General features: G+C 37.4%; 1 protein-coding gene across 6 annotated transcripts in view; it reads left to right on the top strand.

The window, feature by feature from the left end:
- mylk4a (myosin light chain kinase family, member 4a) overlaps positions 1–20,489 on the top strand; it is a 44,900-nt gene extending 24,411 nt beyond the window's left edge. For 4 of the 6 annotated variants that reach the window (XM_061920437.1, XM_061920439.1, XM_061920434.1 and 1 more), the window contains 12 exons: positions 3,794–4,169; positions 4,234–4,532; positions 11,906–12,011; positions 12,437–12,530; positions 12,826–12,935; positions 15,479–15,620; positions 15,690–15,760; positions 15,844–15,972; positions 18,205–18,357; positions 18,427–18,505; positions 18,622–18,685; positions 18,785–20,489. In XM_061920437.1, coding sequence (XP_061776421.1) covers positions 3,794–4,169; positions 4,234–4,532; positions 11,906–12,011; positions 12,437–12,530; positions 12,826–12,935; positions 15,479–15,620; positions 15,690–15,760; positions 15,844–15,972; positions 18,205–18,357; positions 18,427–18,505; positions 18,622–18,675 — 1,613 coding nt within the window. In that variant the 3' untranslated portion in view covers positions 18,676–18,685; positions 18,785–20,489. The remainder of the gene's footprint in view (positions 1–3,793; positions 4,170–4,233; positions 4,533–11,905; positions 12,012–12,436; positions 12,531–12,825; positions 12,936–15,478; positions 15,621–15,689; positions 15,761–15,843; positions 15,973–18,204; positions 18,358–18,426; positions 18,506–18,621; positions 18,686–18,784) is intronic. The other 2 variants (XM_061920436.1, XM_061920438.1) reach the window with 1 other exon arrangement.
- Positions 20,490–21,235: the final 746 nt, after the last annotated feature.

Here is a 21,235-nt window from a genome sequence, read left to right as displayed (position 1 = left end):
TGATTTGTTTTTTAATGCTTATTTTTTTGCTGTCATTTGTGGAAAGCCGGCCTGTGAAAATAATGCATAAATTTAACCGGTCCCTGGTGGAAAAAAGGTTGGGGACCTCATATTATGTCCCACCGGAGTCACATTTTATTGCTGAATTTCCCCTAGGAATCAATAAAGTACTTTTTATTCTATTCTAATCAATTATGGTTATTTCTTTCTACAATTTAAACACTCTCTTGTGGTCTACATAACATGTGATGGTGGTCAACATCTTGCATCGACTATGTTTTACAGACCATCTTTAAAACATTTTCTGACTGTCTCTTAAAGATGCATCGTTTTGTGGGCGGTCTTATTTACGGGCCTCCACTTTGACTGCGTCTTCTCCTCGTCAGCCATGTTGTAGTTTTTAGCGCTTCCATGTCGATATTATATTACTGAGAGATATAAATTCGAACTATACACTACTTTGTATTACAAATGGCAACAATGGAAGATGCATGTGCGAGTCATTCTGCTCCACAACAAGAGGATAGAGAAAAATAAGGAACTTATTGACTATAACATTGAACTACAATGGCGGATTCATGCAAAGCGCTTTGGATAAAACTTTAACATCTTTGGAGACATCCGTTAATCTAACCAATTGGAAAGAGTTGGGCAAATTCCAGCTCGTTTGGAGGAAGTACCAAGGAAGGCAATATTGTTTTACAAATATCTCTGCCATGCTTTCATTTTTGATTTAAACATTTTGGGATTTTGGCAGATCCCAAATACACAAACATGTACCAATAGATAAGAAAAGTTGGTTTTGTAGGTTCACTTTATTAAATGTTCATTGTGTATATAATTTTTTTCAAATCTAACATTCAATACTGAGCTATGCTGTCCAGTTGTAATCGTGTGTTATTGCTTCTGCACTGTATCATATAGTAGGCTTTGCATGCATTTGCGATACCAAGACGTTAGATGGCAGTAGAGTATAGATTACGGTGTGTAGCCTAAGTCAGGAAATAGTTTTTGCCATTAAGTTGAATGTGCCAGTCTTTTCTTTGGTTAAACCCTACAAAATGTTTGCACTGTAAGTATTGTATTTATTGCACATCAGAGATTTGACTGTGATGTGTATGTTAATTGTAAGTTTGATTACCAAATTTGGAGGTGTTTGTAATCCCCATGTAAAATTGATTATGGTCATCAGTAATGTCTATAACAAATTCATGTAAATTAGCATCCAGCTACTATATTTTGAAAAGTGGAGTTTTATTGTACTTTTGATCACCTTCTTTCTTTGTTGGCATGGAAAATTTGTTCTTGCAGTTTTTAAACCAGTGTGCAACTGGACGTGATGTCACGCGCAACTGATAACGAAATATGGCACCGTTCAATTTTACATGAATCGGTACAACCAACAGATTTTGGTTGGTACCTATAAAAGTACCAAATTCGGCGTCCATCCCTATTTGTGGAAATGGTCTTAAAAACAGGTGAACATTTTTTATATTACACTCATCCCCAACACATTACCCAAATTCACACTTCAATTGTAAGCTTTTTTTTTTAACTGTACGACTCTTTGCATTTAAAAAGGGCTGATTGCAACATTTACACAGGTGCCTAAAGGGCGCCAACTTTTTGATGTATTTTACACAGTATATCCCGCCCTCTTACGGCTTCTTGTACGTAATTACGTATGTGCGTAACACGTGCACACGCATTAGCTTAGGGTGTTGTTTGCTAATAATAGCAATTTGGATAGCTAGCATTAGCTGTCATTGAATGTATATTTGTAACAACAACATGAATCCAAGTTGTTTGTTGCTTCCCTTGGACTACTTGTGTATGTGTCCACGCACTCCCTGTGCGAGAGACCGGGTGAGTGACCGCCGTAAACACCAATAGTTTTATTCGGGCCGGTAAAAATCTTTATTGCATAAAATATAGACAATTGGCAAACAAATATGTTCTGTTAAACAACTAATTGTAACATAAGCTAGCCGGTAGTGTTCTTGTTATAATTTTTGCTTTGAAAAATGTTACTTTGAGGAAGTTGCATGACTGAAGGGCCTGACTGAAACTCGAAAACAATGGAATTGTCGCTTATTTTTGTGTCAATTTTAATGATGAATTGCTTTTCTCTGTCTAACTTTATCTTGTCTTTGTGTTGTCATTTTGTGTGGCTAAAAACACTGTGTAAGGGTGATGGCAAAAATACCGTATATTTCGGACTATAAGGCACACTTAAAATCTTTTTTTTTTTCTCAACTCGACAGTGCACCTTATAACCCGGTGAACCTAATGTACGGAATCATTTTGGTTGAGCATACCCACCTCGAATCTATTTTTTTTGGTACATGTAATGATAAGTGAGACCAGTAGATGGCAGTCACACATAAGAAATACATTTAGACTGCACTATTTAACAAATAAACCTTAGGCTCAGGTCAGGGTGTTTAGAAGAAGTACTAATCAAATAAACAATACATTTACATACAATATGTATTATGTTGTGCTAAAATAAAGAAACTAAATTTATGATGAATATGTTTCTAAACTGGCCCTGCAATGAGATGGCGACTTGTCCAGGGTGTACCCCGCCTTCCGCCCGATTATAGCTGAGATAGGCGCCAGCGCCCCCCGCAACCCCAAAAGGGAATAAGCGGTAGGAAATGGATGGATGGATGTTTCTAAACTGAAAATACAGCTTCACCACTTTAGTCATAATGTTTGCGATTAAGACATTTCTCTATGACAGTGGTTCTCAAATGGGGGTACACTTATCCCTGGGGGTACCTGAAGGTATGCCTTGGGGTACGTGAGATTTTTAAAAAATATTATAAAAATAGCAACAATTCAAAAATCCTTTATAAATATATTTATTGAATAATACTTCAAACAAATATGAATGTAAGTTCATAAGCTGTGGGGGAAAAAATACAACAATGCAATATTCAGTGTTGACACTTTAAATGTTCTATTGAAAATATAGAACATTACACATGGCGCTCAAAAATCAATCAAAATGTTTTATTACGACTTTGGTAAGCTATGAAGCCGCACCAGTTGAAGGATTGTCGGCGCATTAAACATACAAGTATTATTATGGTGTGTGTATAAGGTAAACCATTATTTAGCGTTTTGCTTTGAAATATTATGCAAAAGCAACATTTCTTACATTCTGGTACCTGCTGATCTGTATTTGGGATCTGCGTAAATCCTAAAAAATTGCGCGTCCTCACCGACACCGTACTCGATAAGCTTCTTTTTTTCTCTTCTTGTTATGGGACATTCATCCTCCACTGTTGCCATTTCTAATATAAAGTAAAGTTCTTACTTATATCTGTCAGTAAACTCACCATGAAAGCGCTAAAACATACTGGTGGTAGTGAGTTTACATTATTCACCCAAGGAACTCTAGTTATTAGAGTTCCGGTCAGATGGTTTTTCAAGGGACACATTTCCGGTGTTGTTGTTTACGGATGAGAAGATGCTGCTCCGTTTTTTATTCAAGTAAAGTCTGAATCATTAAAGTTTCGACATTTCATCCACTCCTGTCCTTGCACGCTATATTACTTTGAGGAAGTTGCAAACAGAACCTTTTTAAAAGCCAATTTAGAAATAGAACAACTGAAATAATGTTTTTTTTTGTAATTTTTATTCAAAAATATTTTTGTGTAAGTGCATGCATGAAAAATATAACTGAAGCTATGTTAGCACATAAAAATGTAAGCATTTTTTAATAATTTTTTTATTCTTGACGTTGGGACGCTCAACTAAATCCTTATCTTTTAAAATGTCTTAGAGGTAGATGTCTCATTAAAGAAGCAGGCTTTGCTTCCTGAAGAGGTGCAGAAGCTTAACAGAGAGAATGCGGAGAAGTCAGCTCAACAGCTCACCAATGTATATTTGGATCTGGAAACCGGCGTCCCTGCTCAAGAGCAACAGGATCATGGCGTAGAGGACCTTGCAGTTGCATCCCAACAGGAGGCGGCTGGTGCAGAAGAGGATGCGGCTAAGATTTCTGACCGAGATGTTGCTGAAGAAGAGCTCACGTTTGATTTTCATGATGTAGAAGAAGAAGAAGTCCAGAAGATAGAAGCAGAGGAGGAGTCCACAACTGAGGACGCCTCCGAGGGCTCAGAGCTTCCTGACAATCAGAAAGAACAAACAAATGCAAGGTATCACTTGTGATAAGAAAACAACATCAAAACTAAACAATATTTAAAAGTTTTTTTCTTCTAGTGGTGACTGTGACGTGGCCTCACCGTCTTCGGAAGATGACGTGGACCAGATAGTGGAGCTCAGCATCGCCGAGGAACTGGTAGTGGTAGAGGAAACCCCAAAGCCAGACGACGAGGAAGACGATAATAAAGAGGCAAAGGAAGAGGATGAGCAGGAGGAATCTGAGGACTGGGCCGTCTTCCAGGCGGATGGAGTGGAGTTCCAGTTTGACCTGAAGGAGAGGCTGGAGCGAGAGAAGGAAACCAGAGGCGAGAACGAGGGACAGAAGGAGAAGGAGCACGTACAGCAATACCATATTGGTGAGTTGTGGCTAATATTCATCGTGAATGGTACACTTCTCTCTACCACAGGTCAGCTGTGGCTACAAAGTTAGCTTACAATCATCATATGTGTGGCTTTGGAGTGAATGAATATTGGCTTTAACTGTTAAGCGCTGAAAAATACAATCCAAAAATATGTATAACAACACTTCAGGATGGCCCAGTGCACAAATTAGTTGTATCGTTTTTTTCGGACTATAAGTCGCAGTTTTTTTCATAGTTTGGCGGGGGTGCGACTTACACGCCAGAGACTTATGTGTGAAATTATTAACACATTACCGTAAAATATCCATCCATCCATCCATCCATTTTCTATCGATTACTCCCTTTCGGGGGCGCGGGGGGTGATGGCGCCTATCTCAGCTACAATCGGGCGGAAGGCGGGGTACACCCTGGACAAGTTGCCACCTCATCGCAGGGCCAACACAGATAGACAGACAACATTCACACTCACATTCACACACTAGGGCCAATTTAGTGTTGCCAATCAACCTATCCCCAGGTGCATGTCTTTGGAAGTGGGAGGAAGCCGGAGTACCCGGAGGGAACCCACGCATTCACGGGGAGAACATGCAAACTCCACACAGAAAGATCCCGAGCCTGGATTTGAACCCAGGACTGCAGGACGTTCGTATTGTGAGGCAGACGCACTAACCCCTCGGCCACCAAGAAGCCCCGTAAAATATCAAATAATATTATTTATCTAATTCGCGGAAGAGACGAAGAAAATGTCCACAATCGTCACACATATGTCAACCAATAAGAATTTGGCGGGGGAGGTTCATGGCAGAAGTGCATTGTGGGTCATGAAATGCTAACTGCTATATGCTACTGCCATCGCTATTAAAATGGATCATTTCATCGTTGGCGGTAACTTATAAAAACTGAGAATGGCTGAACAAAAATTGGACCGAAAAGGGAATTATGTACTGCAGATTACAAGCTGGATGTAGTGAAATATGCAGCAGAAAACGACAACAGGAAGCAGCGCATAACTTTGGAGGTGGCAGAGTTGTTTAGAAGCGACATCGGGGAAGAAGATTTCATCGGATTTATCGATTAGGAGTGAAAGATTGTTTGGTAAACGTATAGCATGTTCTATATGTTATAGTTTTTTGAATGACTCTTACCATAATATGTTACGTTAACATACCAGGCACCTTCTCAGTTGATTATTTATGCATCATATAACATACACTTATTCAGCCGGTTGTTCACTATTCTTTATTTACTTTAAATTGCCTTTCAAATGTCTATTCTTGGTGTTGGGTTTTATCAAATAAATTTACCCCCAAAATGCGATTTGCACTCCAGTGCGACTTATATATGTTTTTTCCTTCTTTATTATGCATTTTGGGCCGGTGCGACGTATTCCGGAGCAATTTATAATCCGAAAAATACGGTACCTGTGAATGGGTTTGTCTTAGCACATCAGTTGTACTCAATTTTCTAGCTAGCTATATGTTAGCACGCTAGTATGTAGGCCTGGGGTGTCAAACTCATATTAGATCGGGGGCCACATGGAGGAAAATCACGGCACGATAACTTAAAAATAAAAACAACTTCAGATTGTTTTCTCCGTTTAAAAATCAATGTGTTTATTTTTACACGTACATGTTGCAGTTAATAGTATTTTATCTTTTTTTGTTGTTATTTATATTTTCTGAAAAAATTATGTGATAATATTCATCAAAGGTCCTGAGTAGTCCTGGGTTCAATCCCGGGCTCGGGATCTTTCTGTGCGGAGTTTGCATGTCCTCCCCGTGAATGCGTGGGTTCCCTCCGGGTACTCCGGCTTCCTCCCACTTCCAAAGATATGCACCTGGGTATAGGTTGATTGGCAACACTAAATTGGCCCTAGTGTGTGAATGTTGTCTGTCTATCTGTGTTGGCCCTGCGATGAGGTGGCGACTTGCCCAGGGTGTATGCCGCCTTCCGCCCGATTGTAGCTGAGATAGGCACCAGCGCCCCCCGCGACCCCAAAGGGAATAAGCGGTAGACAATGGATGGGATGGAATATTCATCAGTCAACTCATTGGTGTTGATTTAAAAAAAAAAACATCAAAATGAAATTACAGGATGTTATTATTTATGTAGTTTGTTAATTTTCCTTGACTGGTGCACTGACATCATGTGGTTTATTTTGTACATATGTAGCATTATCTTCAAAGATACATAGAATTGCTACTGCGACATCTATTGGACACTTTTAGGACAGCAGTTTCTTTCATTGAAAAATGGGGCTCATTTTTATACTTGGCAAACTCATCCCGCGGGACGGATAAAACCTAATCCAGCCCTCGGGACGTACGTTTCACACCCCTGAGCTAGGCTATATTTGCACTATATATCTACTTTAAGGCATCCATGTTAACATGGTTAAAGGCATTATTTGGAATTTCCAATTAATTGGGATACTCCCAAAAAGTTTAAAGGTTTTAAGGGTCCAAGCCCAACACTTGATGATGATGATGATGATGATGGATTAGATTTAAATTGCGCTTTTCTATTGTTAGATACTCAAAGCGCTCACAGTGAAGTGGGAACCCATCATTCATTCACACCTGGTGGTGGTAAGCTACATCTGTAGCCGCAGCTGCCCTGGGGTAGACTGACAGAAGCGTGGCTGCCAGTTTGCGCCTACGGCCCCTCCGACCACCACCAATCATTTTCATTCACCAGTGTGAGCGGCACCGGGGGCAAAGGGTGAAGTTTCCTGCCCAAGGACACAATGGCAGCGATTTGGATGTCCATAGGTGGGAAGCGAACCTGTAACCCTCAGGTTTTTGGCACGGCCGCTCTACCCACTACGCCATGCCGTAATACAACATTGGTCATTTGCTTAGGTCAGACCTGGGCTCAGGCTCGCGACCACAAATAAAACAAATGAGAGTTAAGTCCCGCAGCGCTGATACACTATCCACTATCTATTAGCACACAGTCACACAAGTTGGCACAATCCTGTCATTAATGCCGGTCTAAATGTGGTAAACTTTTGGTGAACGTCATTTAGGTTTTTTCTTTGAAAGAGGTTTTAAACTCCTGTTTCTCCAGGGAGAAAACTAATCGTGGCTGAATCAACAGCACCTCTGCTGGTTGCAACAAAGTAGTTCCCTTTATTTTGTTTAAATTTCTTAAAGACCCAATTAATAATCAAATAATGGAAAACTTGACTGGTGAAATGCAACAGCTGTTGAGAGTGTGGCATTAGGTCCGGTGGTCATATTTATTTTATAATACCGTCGTTGCTTGTTTATCGCAGTAATTGGTTCCGGATGAACTAATTTCCTCAAATTATAAAAATTAATATTTTCATAGCTAGGGCATGAAAAATGGTTATGACCTTCTAAATACGTCCTTTTACATTATGAGAACACTAAGCAAGAAATAACAATTTAGTCACCTTTTTGTTATTTTAATCCAATATAACAGGGGTCTTCAACATTTTCCAGGCCTAGGACCTCTAAACTGGTGGAAATATGAAACGGGTCCCCTGTTTATATATCCTTTATAAAATTCTGTTTGAATTTAAACTTGTTGTTGTGCAATACTAAGATATTCAAGTAGTACCATACAGCGCTGTTACTCGCTTGCAAAAAGCTAGAATTTCTATTTGCTATCTATAAACTCGCGCCACTAATCGCTACCTAGAAAAGAGCACTGCTAATCGCTAGTTAGCAACTTGAGCCCTAATCGCTAGATATCTGAAATGTTCACTAGAATATAATTTGATTATTTATTTATAGTTTTATTGTAAACCTGCAAGGTACAGCAAGTAGGGTGGCCATGCTAATACTGTTCATTAACTACACTACAGTGTGTTGGATCAATGTTAATTTGTAATTTTATTTAACATTTGAATTTGTGGAAAAATTGCAGGACAATATGAAAATAAAAACGCCTTGTCAACCCAAAATTTCGCAACCCCTGAAGTACCTCTGTGGAACCCCTAAGGCTCGCAAGACCCCTTGTTAAAGACCACCGCAATGTAGTGATGAGGCTGAGCCAATCAGTGGCCACCATACTTAACACTGCGCTCCGAGTGGTTTGGTTTTCTCTAGTAACATGTAGTTTTTGGTATTTTTAGTTAATGTATACATGTTTATGCAGGAAATTGCTTAATCTAGGCCAAAAATGTTTTAGAATACGCTTAAATAAAAATCTGAGATGTCGTGAAGCTGCAATATTTGAAGCGCGATATGGCGAGGGATGACTGTACGGCAGACCTGGGCAAATTAAGGCCCGTTAAGGTTTTCCATCTGGCCCCCCGGACATTCCCAAATATTTTTTTTTACATCTTTAAAAAGCTCTTAAGGCCCAAGCTGTTTGTTTACATGCTTTTTATTTCTCTTAGCTATTTGGGTTTATAGGACCCTAATTAGAATAAAAACTAAGAATCATCTTTTGATATTATGTACTTAGTCCATAAGTAACAAATGTGTACTTCATGTTTAGTGATACGCTAATTCTTATTTTTAGACTTTTTTTTCACCAAATTCCATTGTATGTTATACTCTTCTGACACAACCAGATGGCAGTATAAGTGTCCACATGAGCGGCCATAAGACCCCAATTCAGCAGTGTACACAATTTTGGAAATAAGAGCTAAACTGTGCTGTCCACGCATGTGGCCACTAAGCCTTCAGTGGTCTCAGACACACCTTATTTTGCGGCCCCCACCTTAATATGAAAGTTTAATGTTAGTGCGACCCGCAAGTTTTATATGAATGGCGCTTGACAGTGATGTGTTATTCGGGTCCAAAATGGCTCTTTCAACGTTCTGGGTTGCCTACCCCTGCATTAGTGGAAAAGTGGCAAGTGAGTGAAAGCGAAAGAGATCTTGCCATGGAGACGAGGGTTTTCTTGTGTGCTTGACTGCAGTCACACCGCGACACCTGTCCGCCAGTAATAACAGTCCCCGATAACTTGGACTAATTCAAACTGTTATTTGTTTTTTTTAATTATTTAATTTGCAGTGCCTCACACGATGAACACTACATATATTTTTATATGATGCCGGATAACACCCCGGGAGTCGTCACTTTTTTGCGCTCAGTACTTCAACTTATATGTTGAAGCTACTATCCGCCGACTGCCGTGTTGCTCTAGGGCAGGGGGTCACCAACGTGGTGCCCGCGGGCACCAGGTCGCCCGTAAGGACCAGATGAGTCACCTGCTGGCCTGTTCTAAAAATAGCTCAAATAGCAGCACCTACCAGTGAGCTGCCTCTATTTTTTTAAGATTGTATTTATTTACTAGGAAGCTGGTCTCGCTTTGCACGACATTTTTTAATTCTAAGAGACAAAACTCAAATCGAATTTGAAAATCCAAGAAAATATTTTAAAGACTTGGTCTTCACTTGTTTAAATAAATTCATTTATTTTTTTTACTTTGCTTCTTATAACTTTCAGAAAGACAATTTTAGAGAAAAAATACAACCTTAAAAATGATTTTAGGATTTTCAAACACATACCTTTTTATCTTTTAATTTCCTTCCTCTTCTTTCCTGACAATTTAAATCAATGTTCAAGTAATTTTTTTTTTTATTATTGTAAAGAATAATAAATAAATGTTTATTTAATTCTTCATGTTAGCTTCTGTTTTTTCGAAGAAGAATATTTGTGAAATATTTCTTCAAACTTATTATGATTAAAATTCCCCAAAAATATTCTGGCAAATCTAGAAAATCTGTAGTATCAAATTTAAATCTTATTTCAAAGTATTTTTAATTTCTTTTAAAATTTTTGTTCTGGAAAATCTAGAAGAAAATTATTTGTCTTTCTTAGAAATATAGCTTTGTCCAATTTGTTATATATTCTAACAAAGTGCAGATTGGATTTCAACCTATTTAAAACATGTCATCAAAATTCTAAAATTAATCCTAATCAGGAAAAATTACTAATGATGTTCCATAAATTTTTATTTTTTATTTTTTCAAAAAGATTCAAATTAGCTAGTTTTTCCTCTTATTTTTTTCGGTTGAATTTTGAATTTTAAAGAGTCGAAATTAATTGAAACTATGTTTCAAAATTTAATTTAAATTTTTTTTCGTGTTTTCTACTCTTTTAAACCGTTCAATTAAGTGTTTTTTTCATCATTTATTCTCCACAAAAAAGCTCCCACAAAAGGAAAAAAAATGTACCACGGAATGACAGACAGAAATACCCATTTTTTAATGTATATAGATTGTTTTTATTAAAGGTAAATTGAGCAAATTGGCTATTTCTGGCAATGTATTTAAGTGTGTATCAAACTGGTAGCCCTTCGCATTAATCAGTACCCAAGCAGTAGCTCTTGGTTTCAAAAAGGTTGGTGACCCCTGCTCTAGGGAGTAAAAGCGGAACAACACACATTGCGGAAATTACATTATTCTCCGTGCGTCGGCTAAATACAAATATATTCCACAACCCCAAACATGTCTTTTTCAAAGCCTGCAGTGAAGAAAAAGGTTAGTGATGAGCAAAGACAATTCCAGGAAAAGTGGGAGATGCAATATTCAACAAAGAAATATTGCATCTCCCACTTTTCCTGGAATTGTCTTTGCTCATCACTAACCTTTTTCTTCAATATTCAGTGTTTTATTGTTTATAGTTAATATTGTAAATCCCACATTCTTTTTTTTCCATGTACATTCTGGGTGTCTCATTCAGTAAAAATATGTTAAATTCCATTCTGGTTTTTAAGGCGGTCTTACATGTTTTTAGCATTCAATCAGACATTGTGAGGTGTTGTATTAGTGTTTCTAAAAATAAACATACTGGCTTGTAGACACTTGGGTTTTTTTAAATTTGGCCCCAGAGTCAAAATAATTCCCCAGGCTTGCTCTACATTCCTGGGTCTAAATTGGCCATCATAGTTGACCACTCGGATTATGTCCACATCCTTCAACGGCGAGAGGCATTATTTATGATCTACAATTAACTTTCAACATCTCTAAGACGGGAAAGCCACTCATCAGCCGATGTCAATATAACCACATAAGCTAGTTAGCTCTCTGATCACAGTGCTGTGATAGTTTGTCTGCGTTTGCACTCATAAGAACAATATTACTAATAATTCCATTCTGTTTTTTAATGCGGTCTGGCGTAACTTTTTAGCATTCAATCAGACATTATTGTGAAGTTTTGTATTAGTGTTCCTAAAAATCAAACATACCGGCTCCCCTGAGATACCCGGTATCTAAATCAAAACAGTATCAAAGCGTTTTAGCATGCACTGATAACATAATCAATTCAGTATTTCAAGTTCTCCTTTACAAAGCTCTGTTGTCGCTGAAAGACTCGAACAATCAATTACAATAGAATGTTCCACCATAACTTCTTAACACGGATTATGTCTTCATCCCACTTTAGATACAGCTCCTCCTCCGGCAGCGCCGTTTAGTCACCGCATTGTGTCGGCCAAGCCCAACCAGATCAGCAACTTCTACACCATCAACTGGCAGGAGGTTCTCGGCGGGTGAGAGATGTTTTTCAATCCAGTTTGATTTTATTCAACTTTTTAAAATATGGTGAATTATGATGATTTGTTTAAAAAAATCACACAACTCTGTCGAGGTTCTAGAAGCCTTGTATAACCTCCCACCCTCAGACCCTACCCTATCATCCGATGCGGTCTGCTTCATAGCTTTAAGCGTCTATTTTTATTGCCGGACTGAATGGTATGTGAAACTGTATCCTCGGTGCCAGCTGGTTGCTAATCACCAAGTGTTAATCCCCATCTTCAAAGCGGAGGCACAAGAGAGCTCCAATGTAATGAAATAACAGATTAGGTTAATGCGGAAGGAGATCATGTATTTGTATTAACGCATGAGAAACCGATAAACATCACCTGATTAGATCGGGTATTTTATTATCTGATTTTTTTTTTGCTTTTCCAAAAAGGGGTCGTTTTGGACAAGTGCACAAATGTGTTGAAAACTCATCCGGTCTGACGCTGGCTGCCAAGGTCATCAAGGCCAGGGCCCAGAAAGAAAAGGTATAGGCACCTCGTGCGCAACACTATGATGGATTAGTCCTGCTTGATACACACAGAGAGCTACACCTCGCGATATAAAAAGCAAAAGGCTCATTTACAGTTTTTAGCACACACTAGTATAACAGGAGACACTTGGCAACAGAAGCCATGAGGGGATCTTTACCGGGCGAGGTGAGAAATATTTGACCCAGAAGAGATGATGCATTGTGTGGCATCATAGCCAAGTAACGCTGACCTTGTCTTGCTTTTTTGTTGTGTTTGTTTTTCAACTTCTGTTTGTTTTTTTTTTTACTAGGAGGTGGTGAAGAACGAGATCCAAGTTATGAACAATCTTGACCACGCCAACCTGATCCAACTGTATGCAGCTTATGAGTCGAGGAACGACATCATCCTTGTGCTTGAATAGTACGATCCATCTTTTACATCTCAACATTACACATCTATTTCTCAGCAGACCATGCGGTTTGTAAAATTGATGGATTAATTTCATGAAAATGTTTAAAATAGAGCTGTAAAGGGGTTCTGATACATTTAGCAAATTACATTTTGCAACAGTCATCTTTACTCTCTAATTAAATTACCAAAATGTATATGGGTACTAAATAATTGCCATATTTTCCGGACCATAGGGTGCACCGGATGATAAGGCGCACTGCCGATGAACGATCTGTTTTCAATCTTTTTTCATTTATAAGGCGCACTGGATTATAGGGCGCATTAAAGGCCTACTGAAACCCACTACTACCCACCACGCAGTCTGATAGTTTATATATCAATGATGAAATATTAACATTGCAACACATGCCAATACGGCCTTTTTAGTTTACTAAATTGCAATTTTAAATTTCCCGGGAGTTTTTTCTTGAAAACGTCGTGTAATGATGTTGTGTACACTTGACGTCACGGGCTGTTAGGAAATATGAGCGCTGCGCACACACACAGCTAAAAGTCGTCTGCTTTAACCGCATAATTATACAGTATTTTGGACATCTGTGTTGCTTAATCTTTTGCAATTTGTTCATTTAATAATGGAGAAGTCAAAGTAGAAAGATGGAGTTGGGAAGATTTAGCCTTTAGCCACACAAATACGGTGATTCCTTGTTTAAAATTCATGGAGGTGAAACTTTACTATGGATCACAGCGAATATGGATCCCAACCGAATGTCAACAAGCAGGTTTCGGTGAGAAAATTGTGGTAAAAAGTTGCTTCTTACCGGATATCAGCTGAGCTTGTGCCGGCCATAAAGCTGCCGTCGACTTCCCTGAGACACTAGCTGCGTCAAGACACCCGGCCATCGACACACACCTCCGACTATCAGGTACTGTTAAACTCACTAAAACACTAGCAACACAATAGAAAGATAAGGGATTTCCCAGAATTATCCTAGTAAATGTGTCTAAAAACATGGGAATCCATCCCAATGCAATCGCGTTTTTTTTTTTAACTCGTTTTGTTTTTTGTTTTTTTTTCTAGTCCGTCGCTATCAATATCCTCAAACATGAATCTTTCATCCTCGCTCAAATTAATGGGGAAATTGTTGTTTTCCCGGTCTGAATAGCTGTTTTTGTTGGAGGCTCCCATTAAAATCAAAGTGAATATGTGAGGAGCCATCAACATGTGACGTCATCGTCTGCGACTTCCGGTAGAGGCAGGGCTTTTCTCTTAGCACCGAAAGTTGGGAACTTTATCGTGGATGTTCTGTACTAAATCCTTTCAGCAAAAATATGGTAATATCGCGAAATGATCAAGTATGACACATAGAATGGACCTGCTATCCCCGTTTAAATAAGAAAATCTCATTTCAGTAGGCCTTTAAAGGAGTCATATTTTTTTTTCCCTAAATGTAAAACATTTCTTTGTGGTGTACATAACATGTGATGGTGGTTCTTTGGTCAAAATGTTGCATAGATTATATTTTACAGATCATTTTCAAGCCGCTTTCTGACAGTCGCTTCAGGTTGCGCCGTTTTGTGGGCGGTCTAATTTACGTGGTTCACCTTCGGCAGCGTCTTTTCTCCGTTATCTTTGTTGTAGCGGTGTAGCCTGCAAGGACAGGAGTGGAAGAAGTGTCAAAAGATGGAGGTAACTGTTTTAATGACATTCAGACTTTCCTCATCCGTGGCTCACTAGTGCAATAACAACGCCGGAAATGTGTCCCATGACAAAACGTTTGAATGAAACTCTAATAACTAGAGTTATTAGTTGTTCTTACTTATATCTCTCAGTAATCTCGCTTTCATGGCGAGTTTACTGAGAGATATAAGTAAGAACTTTGCACTACTTTATATTAGAAATTAGACTACGGCGACAGTAAGGAGTACAAAGGCAATTTTTCAGCATTTATGCAGATCCAAAATACAGATTAGCAGGTACTAGAAAGTAAGAAAAGTTGCTTTTGCATAATATTGCGAAACAAAACGCCAGATAACCTGTCTTAACCTTTACACACACCATAATAATACTTATATGTTGAAGCAGAGTGCAATCCATCAAGCGGTGCGGCTTCATGGCTTACCAAAGTCGTACAAAAAGATTTTGATGGATTTTTGAGCCCTATGTGTAATGTGCCATCTACTGGTCACACTTATAATTTCGACATGTAACAAATAAAATAGTTTCGAGGTCGGTAAGCAAAACCAGAAGTATACCGTAAATTAGGTGCACCTTTATAGTCCAGAAAATACGATAATTTTTTAAATAAATTCTATAAGAAATGAAAAGCTACTATAGACAAACCTGACAATTTTAAAAATGTCTCCCTTTACCTCCCAATAAAATCACGCTCAGGTATTTATCCAAATATTTGACATTTTACCTGTAAAGGTAAAATAATGTTGGTAATTTAAAGCTTTGACAGTTCCCGCTTATCTTTTTTATTAGTTCCGCATGCATATCTTTTTTCTGCATTCTGTGCCCTGAGATCCTTTATGCTTTATTTGTCATGCAGTGTTGGTGGAGGCGAGCTCTTTAACAGAATCATTGATGAAAACTACACTTTGATGGAGCTGGACGCTGTGGTTTTCATCAGGCAGATCTGCGAGGGCCTGCAGCACATGCACAAAATGTACATCCTACATTTGGACTTAAAGGTATTTTGAACCATGCATACACAAGTTACAGTATTTTATAATCAATGGACATTTATTCTTAAATTGCAGCCGGAAAATATCCTTTGTGTAAGCAGAGTCACAAATAAAATCAAGATCATCGACTTTGGCCTTGCCAGGATGTGAGTGTTTATTTACATCTGCACTGCAATGTTTCTTGACATTTAGATGCCGATTCTAATCGTATATTTATGCTCTCGACTAGATACAAACCAAGGGAGAAACTGCGAGTAAATTTTGGAACACCGGAATTTCTGGCCCCGGAAGTGATCAACTACGACTTTGTTTCATTTAACACAGACATGTGGAGCCTCGGTGTCATCACCTATATGCTGTAAGTATAAATAATAACACTACAGGTGTCTTTGCCACATCGCACTTGAAATATTGCAGCTTCACCACATCGCATTGCAGATTAAAAAAATATGTTTTGTACATACATATATATATATATATATATATATATATATATATATATATATTTATTTATTAGGGGTGTGGGAATAAATCGATTCGAATCGAATACGTTGTACGATTCAGAATCTATTCTCAATTTTTAAAAAAGCGACATTTTTTTTTTTTCAATCCAAAAAACCACTACACAGCAATACCATAACAATGCAATCCAATTCCAAAACCAAACCTGACCCAGTAACACTCAGAACTGCAATAAACAGAGCAATTGAGAGGAGAAACAAATACGAAACAGAACAAACCAAAAGTAGTGAAACAAAAATCAACATTATCAACAACAGTATCAATATTAGTTATAACTTCAGCATAGCAGTGATTAAATATCCCTCATTTACATTATCATTAGACATTTATAAAAAACAAAACAAAAAAACCAATAGTGTCACAGTGGCTTACACTTGCATCGCATCTCACAAGCTTGACAACACACTGTGTCCAATGTTTCCACAAAGAAAAAATAAGTCATAGTTTTGGTTCGTTTAATAGTTCAAACAAATTTACATTATTGCAATCAGTTGATAAATAAATGTCCTTTATAATTATAAAATCTTTAAAAAAAAATCTACTATGCTAGCATGTCAGCATAGTAAATGTATTGAATGAATACAGAATTGTTTTGAATCGGAAAAATATCGTTTTTGAATTTGAAAATCGCGTTGAAAAAAATCGATATATTATTGAATCGCGACCCCAAGAATCGATATTGAATCCAATCGTGGGACACCCAAAGATTCGCAGCCCTAATATATATATATATATATATATATATATATATATTGAGGGGTTCCCTCAATCATCAGGAGAAAATCTCCTGATGATTGAGGGAACTCCTCATGAAACAGTTCTGTAGAGATGAAGTAGTCTTGTGATTTTTCCCACACCTACATATTGCACTCTACCACGGTATTGAGCACTATTCTTTGGATAATCCAATCAAGACATATATTATATATATATATATATATATATATATATATATGTATATATATATATATAAATACATACATACATACACACACACATTATAGTTTGTTTTTATTGAAAATTTTAAAATCGTTGCTTCTGTATATATATATATATATATATATATATATATATATATATATATATATATATGTATATATATATGTATATATATATATATATATATATACACACACACACATACATACACACACACATAAGTGTTTGTTTTTATAGAACATTTTTAAATTGTTGCTTCCAAATTAGTACAACATGGCTAAAAGTGTGTGTTTTAATAGAATATTTGGTAATTTTTAGTTCAAAATTAGCATAAAATGGCAAAAAAAATAAAAAAATATCAATGCCACTGTAGTATTGGCCATGAGATGATACCAAAACTAATCAGAGTGCACTGTTCAGTGTCGTGGCCACTGATTGGCTCATCCTCAGCAGCATTTTATAAGAGGTTACCTTCCAACAACATCTAAGTTACCTACTATAGACAAACCTGACATTTAAAAAATGTCCCCTTTTATAAGAAAAAAAAAACTTCATCCCCACGTGTCAAGTGCAATGTGTAGCGGTTACTAAATGGTATTCATTCATGTGTCGAGGGCTCTTTTAATGGGTTAAGGTTAGAAGGTCGTAAACATATTTTTTTCGCTCTCGCAATGAAAATATTTGATAATTGTTCCTAAAAATGTCGGGAAAAAAAACCCCTCCCTTTTTACAATTTTTATTCATTAATATTTTTTTTCATTTTGCAGAAAAATGTAAGAAGGAAAGTCTTACATTTTTCTACAACATTTTAAAATGTAAAAATAATTTTAAAACTAATTTAAAATCAAAACAAAGACAATCCCTGAATAAGACAAAAAACTCAACAAGACTACGGACTCCGTCCATTTTCTATTTCATTGAACACTAAGGACCAGAAGGTGCCCAATAAATTGCACAGTTAGTGTGACTGGTACATGCATTATTATTTTTGTAAAAGCAAAAACAATAACACAAGGTTGGATTTTATTTTGAGCAAAATAGTTGTTTGACATTTAAATGCCAATTCAAAACAATAATAAAATACACAAAAAATGAAAAATAAACATGCATGCTTGTGTCTGACTGCTAGTCTTAGTGGCCTCTGTCCTTTCCTGGGCGACGACGACAACGAGACGCTCAACAACATTTTGGCCTGCCAGTGGAATTTGGAGGAGCAGGAGTTTGTGGACACATCTGAAGAGGCCAAAGACTTTATCTCCAGACTACTCGTTGTCAATAAAAGGTATCACCTTCTTCTGCCCTCCGCTCAGCTGAGTCTGACATTCTAAGAACACTGTACTTATCTCTCCAGTTGGAGGATGGGAGCATCAGAGGCCCTTAGACACCCTTGGCTGTCGGACCCGGTCCTTCATCACAAACTTAATACCAAGGTAGTGTGCACAGTGTATGATGGACTCCAAGCGTCACATGGTTTCTGCATTAAGAGAGGGGATATGCAAAATATCCCAGACATTGCCATTATGTATGATAACTCTTTATTTGACAGAAAACCATGTGCCGATCTCGACGTTCATCATGTGTGCCCCCAACAGATAGTTGAGGTAGTGGAGGTATGTGTGCAATTTGTCCACAAGGGGGAAGCATGACTCAAACTTTGCACCTGTAGTTGAAGACACTTGTTTTTCTGACACTACTTTGTTCCTCATTAGGGCACCAATGTGGCCACTCGGACCAAGCCTCCTGTAGCTGTACACCCGTCCTGTCAAAACCAGTCGAATTCTGGCTGATGATGTCTTGTATGAGCCAAAATGTACTAATTGATCGTAAAATATCCTTTTAAGTCAGGGGTGTCAAACTCATTTTAGCTCAGCATGGAGGAAAATCTGTGCACACGCGGGCCGGACTATTAAAATCATGGCATTAAAACTAAAAACAACTTCAGATTTTTTTATTTGTCTTACTTTGGCCCAAAATTTAACAAACCCATTCTGAAAATATTACAATAAAAATACAGAAAAAAAATATCAGCAGCAGTAAAGTTTATATCCAGGAAGGAAAGAAGAAAGTTAATAACTCAATACATTTACATAGGTTTCTTTTGAGTTATTATTTTATGAATTAAGTAATGTTTATGACAACCTTTTTCCAAAACACAATATAGAATAAGAGATATACCAGGATAATGCATTCATTTATCATTTGTTTTCAAGACACTTATAAAAAAGTAGGACCCCAAAAATGTACTGTGGGACCCCATTTTTATGACTTGATGGGGTCCCTTGGACCCTATTTTGAAAATTCCTAGCACCAACTATTTGCATGCAAAACAGCAGCAGGCAGCTGTGGCCTATGGGCCGGTTCTAATACTAATCAAATAGCATCCCGGGTGCTATAGATAACTATTTGCAGGCCAGATCCTTGACTTTGACACCCTTGTTTTAAGTCATACCACATGAGGCTGTCACGTGTCACCCTGACCTCTAAGCCAGCTGCATTAATGCAGTGGTTTTCAAACATTTTTTAAATGTTTTTATTTTTACAAAAGTACCACTTCAGAAAACACTTGGCTCACCAGGTACCACCAGAGTAGGCCTAAGTATTCATTAAAAATATTCAATATTTTTGGCCACTGTAACATTACACAGTTTGAACAGTAACACTGTTTGAATATAGGTAAATAAAACACTGTCCTTTATTCAAGTACCAAGTTTGAGAATCACTGCATTAATGTAATAGTTTCCACTTTGCGTGGCAGCACTGCTTTGAATACAGAACGTGCATCGTTCTTTCTGCTCTTGTTCATTTTAAAGACGCATCCTCACTCTGCTGCCTTACATTAATTATACATGTACAGTATATTTTCACATTGCATTTAGTTTCAGTGATCATATTTGCCGTCAAAGTTGTGTATGTAATTTAGTGTCTTCTAGTACGCGCACTTTATGATTGTATTTATTTAAAAGCTACTGTAGGTTCCACTGGCCTTGTGTGGCTCTTTTATTTTTTTTGCCATTAAGTAATTTTTACAACAAAAAAAAACGTCTTATCAGCTGAATGTTTTCACTTTAAATCCGTGTCTGCACAAACATGAAGTTATTTTTTTTAAATATTTTTAGATCAATGTACTGTACGCATGAGCTGTCAACCTACACTGGAGCCACTTTTCCCGTGTTAGAGATGCTTTTTTTCGCCCCCCAACATGATAGATGTCTATCACCTTCTGTGAAGGTTTACAATATAACTAAAAGGAACACACGACCTACCTACTGTTGTGTATGACACTCTTGTTAGCACCACACTTTTTAATTTTATGATGTTTGTTCAAATGTTTGTCCAAGTTAAACTTGTTACTTTCACTGATTAAGCATGTATTCTTTTTTGTGTACACACCCAATAAATTGTGTCTTAAACTCAGGTGGCTCGTTTCTTGACAGCATACTCACATGATTAATATTCTAGTTTCTTCAAAATAGCCACCCTTTGCTCTGATTACTGCTTTGCACACTCTTGGCATTCTCTCGCCTTCAGTGACAATCTACAATGTAAATAGTCTTGAAAATAAAGAACGCAATGAAATGAACTTTTGGCCTGTACTGTATATATGAAATGTTATGCATTCCTCTTGGTCCTAATTTGGCAAGTTGGCAGGTCGCACTATAAAATTGTCTAGGGCCAGGAGGTCACAGAAACCCAAAATAGCCAAAATTGCCCTTTCTCGGGAGGGTCTCCCTTTTGTCAGGTCGTTTCACAAAATGTGTTTTTTGTAGTTTTTTTTTTTTTTGCCAAGAAACCTTCCAAATCTCATTTGAGGATCATGGAGTGTTTTTCTGGATTAGCTTTTTAGGCCAGGGGTCGGGAACCTTTTTGGCGGAGAGAGGCATGAAAGCCAAATATTTCAAAACGTATTTCCGTGAGAGCCATATAACATTTTTTTTTTAACACTGAATACAACTAAATGCGTGCATTTTTAAGTAAGACCAACATTTTTAGAATATAATAAGTCTCTTATTATTTTTAATAACATTGTTATTCTAAAGGTGTGATAGAAAACGGATGGTTGGATTAAAATGCGTGAAAATGTTTTATAATTTGAACGTTATTTTTGACACTGATTACCAGCTGAATTATTAATCACTTATCGTGTTAAGAAATGTCAGCTA

The sequence above is a fragment of the Nerophis ophidion genome, linkage group LG14, assembly GCF_033978795.1.
Source record: "Nerophis ophidion isolate RoL-2023_Sa linkage group LG14, RoL_Noph_v1.0, whole genome shotgun sequence".
Lineage (NCBI taxonomy): Eukaryota > Metazoa > Chordata > Actinopteri > Syngnathiformes > Syngnathidae > Nerophis > Nerophis ophidion.
Note: the sequence above shows the minus strand (reverse complement) of the source record. Positions and strands in the feature narration are given on the sequence as shown.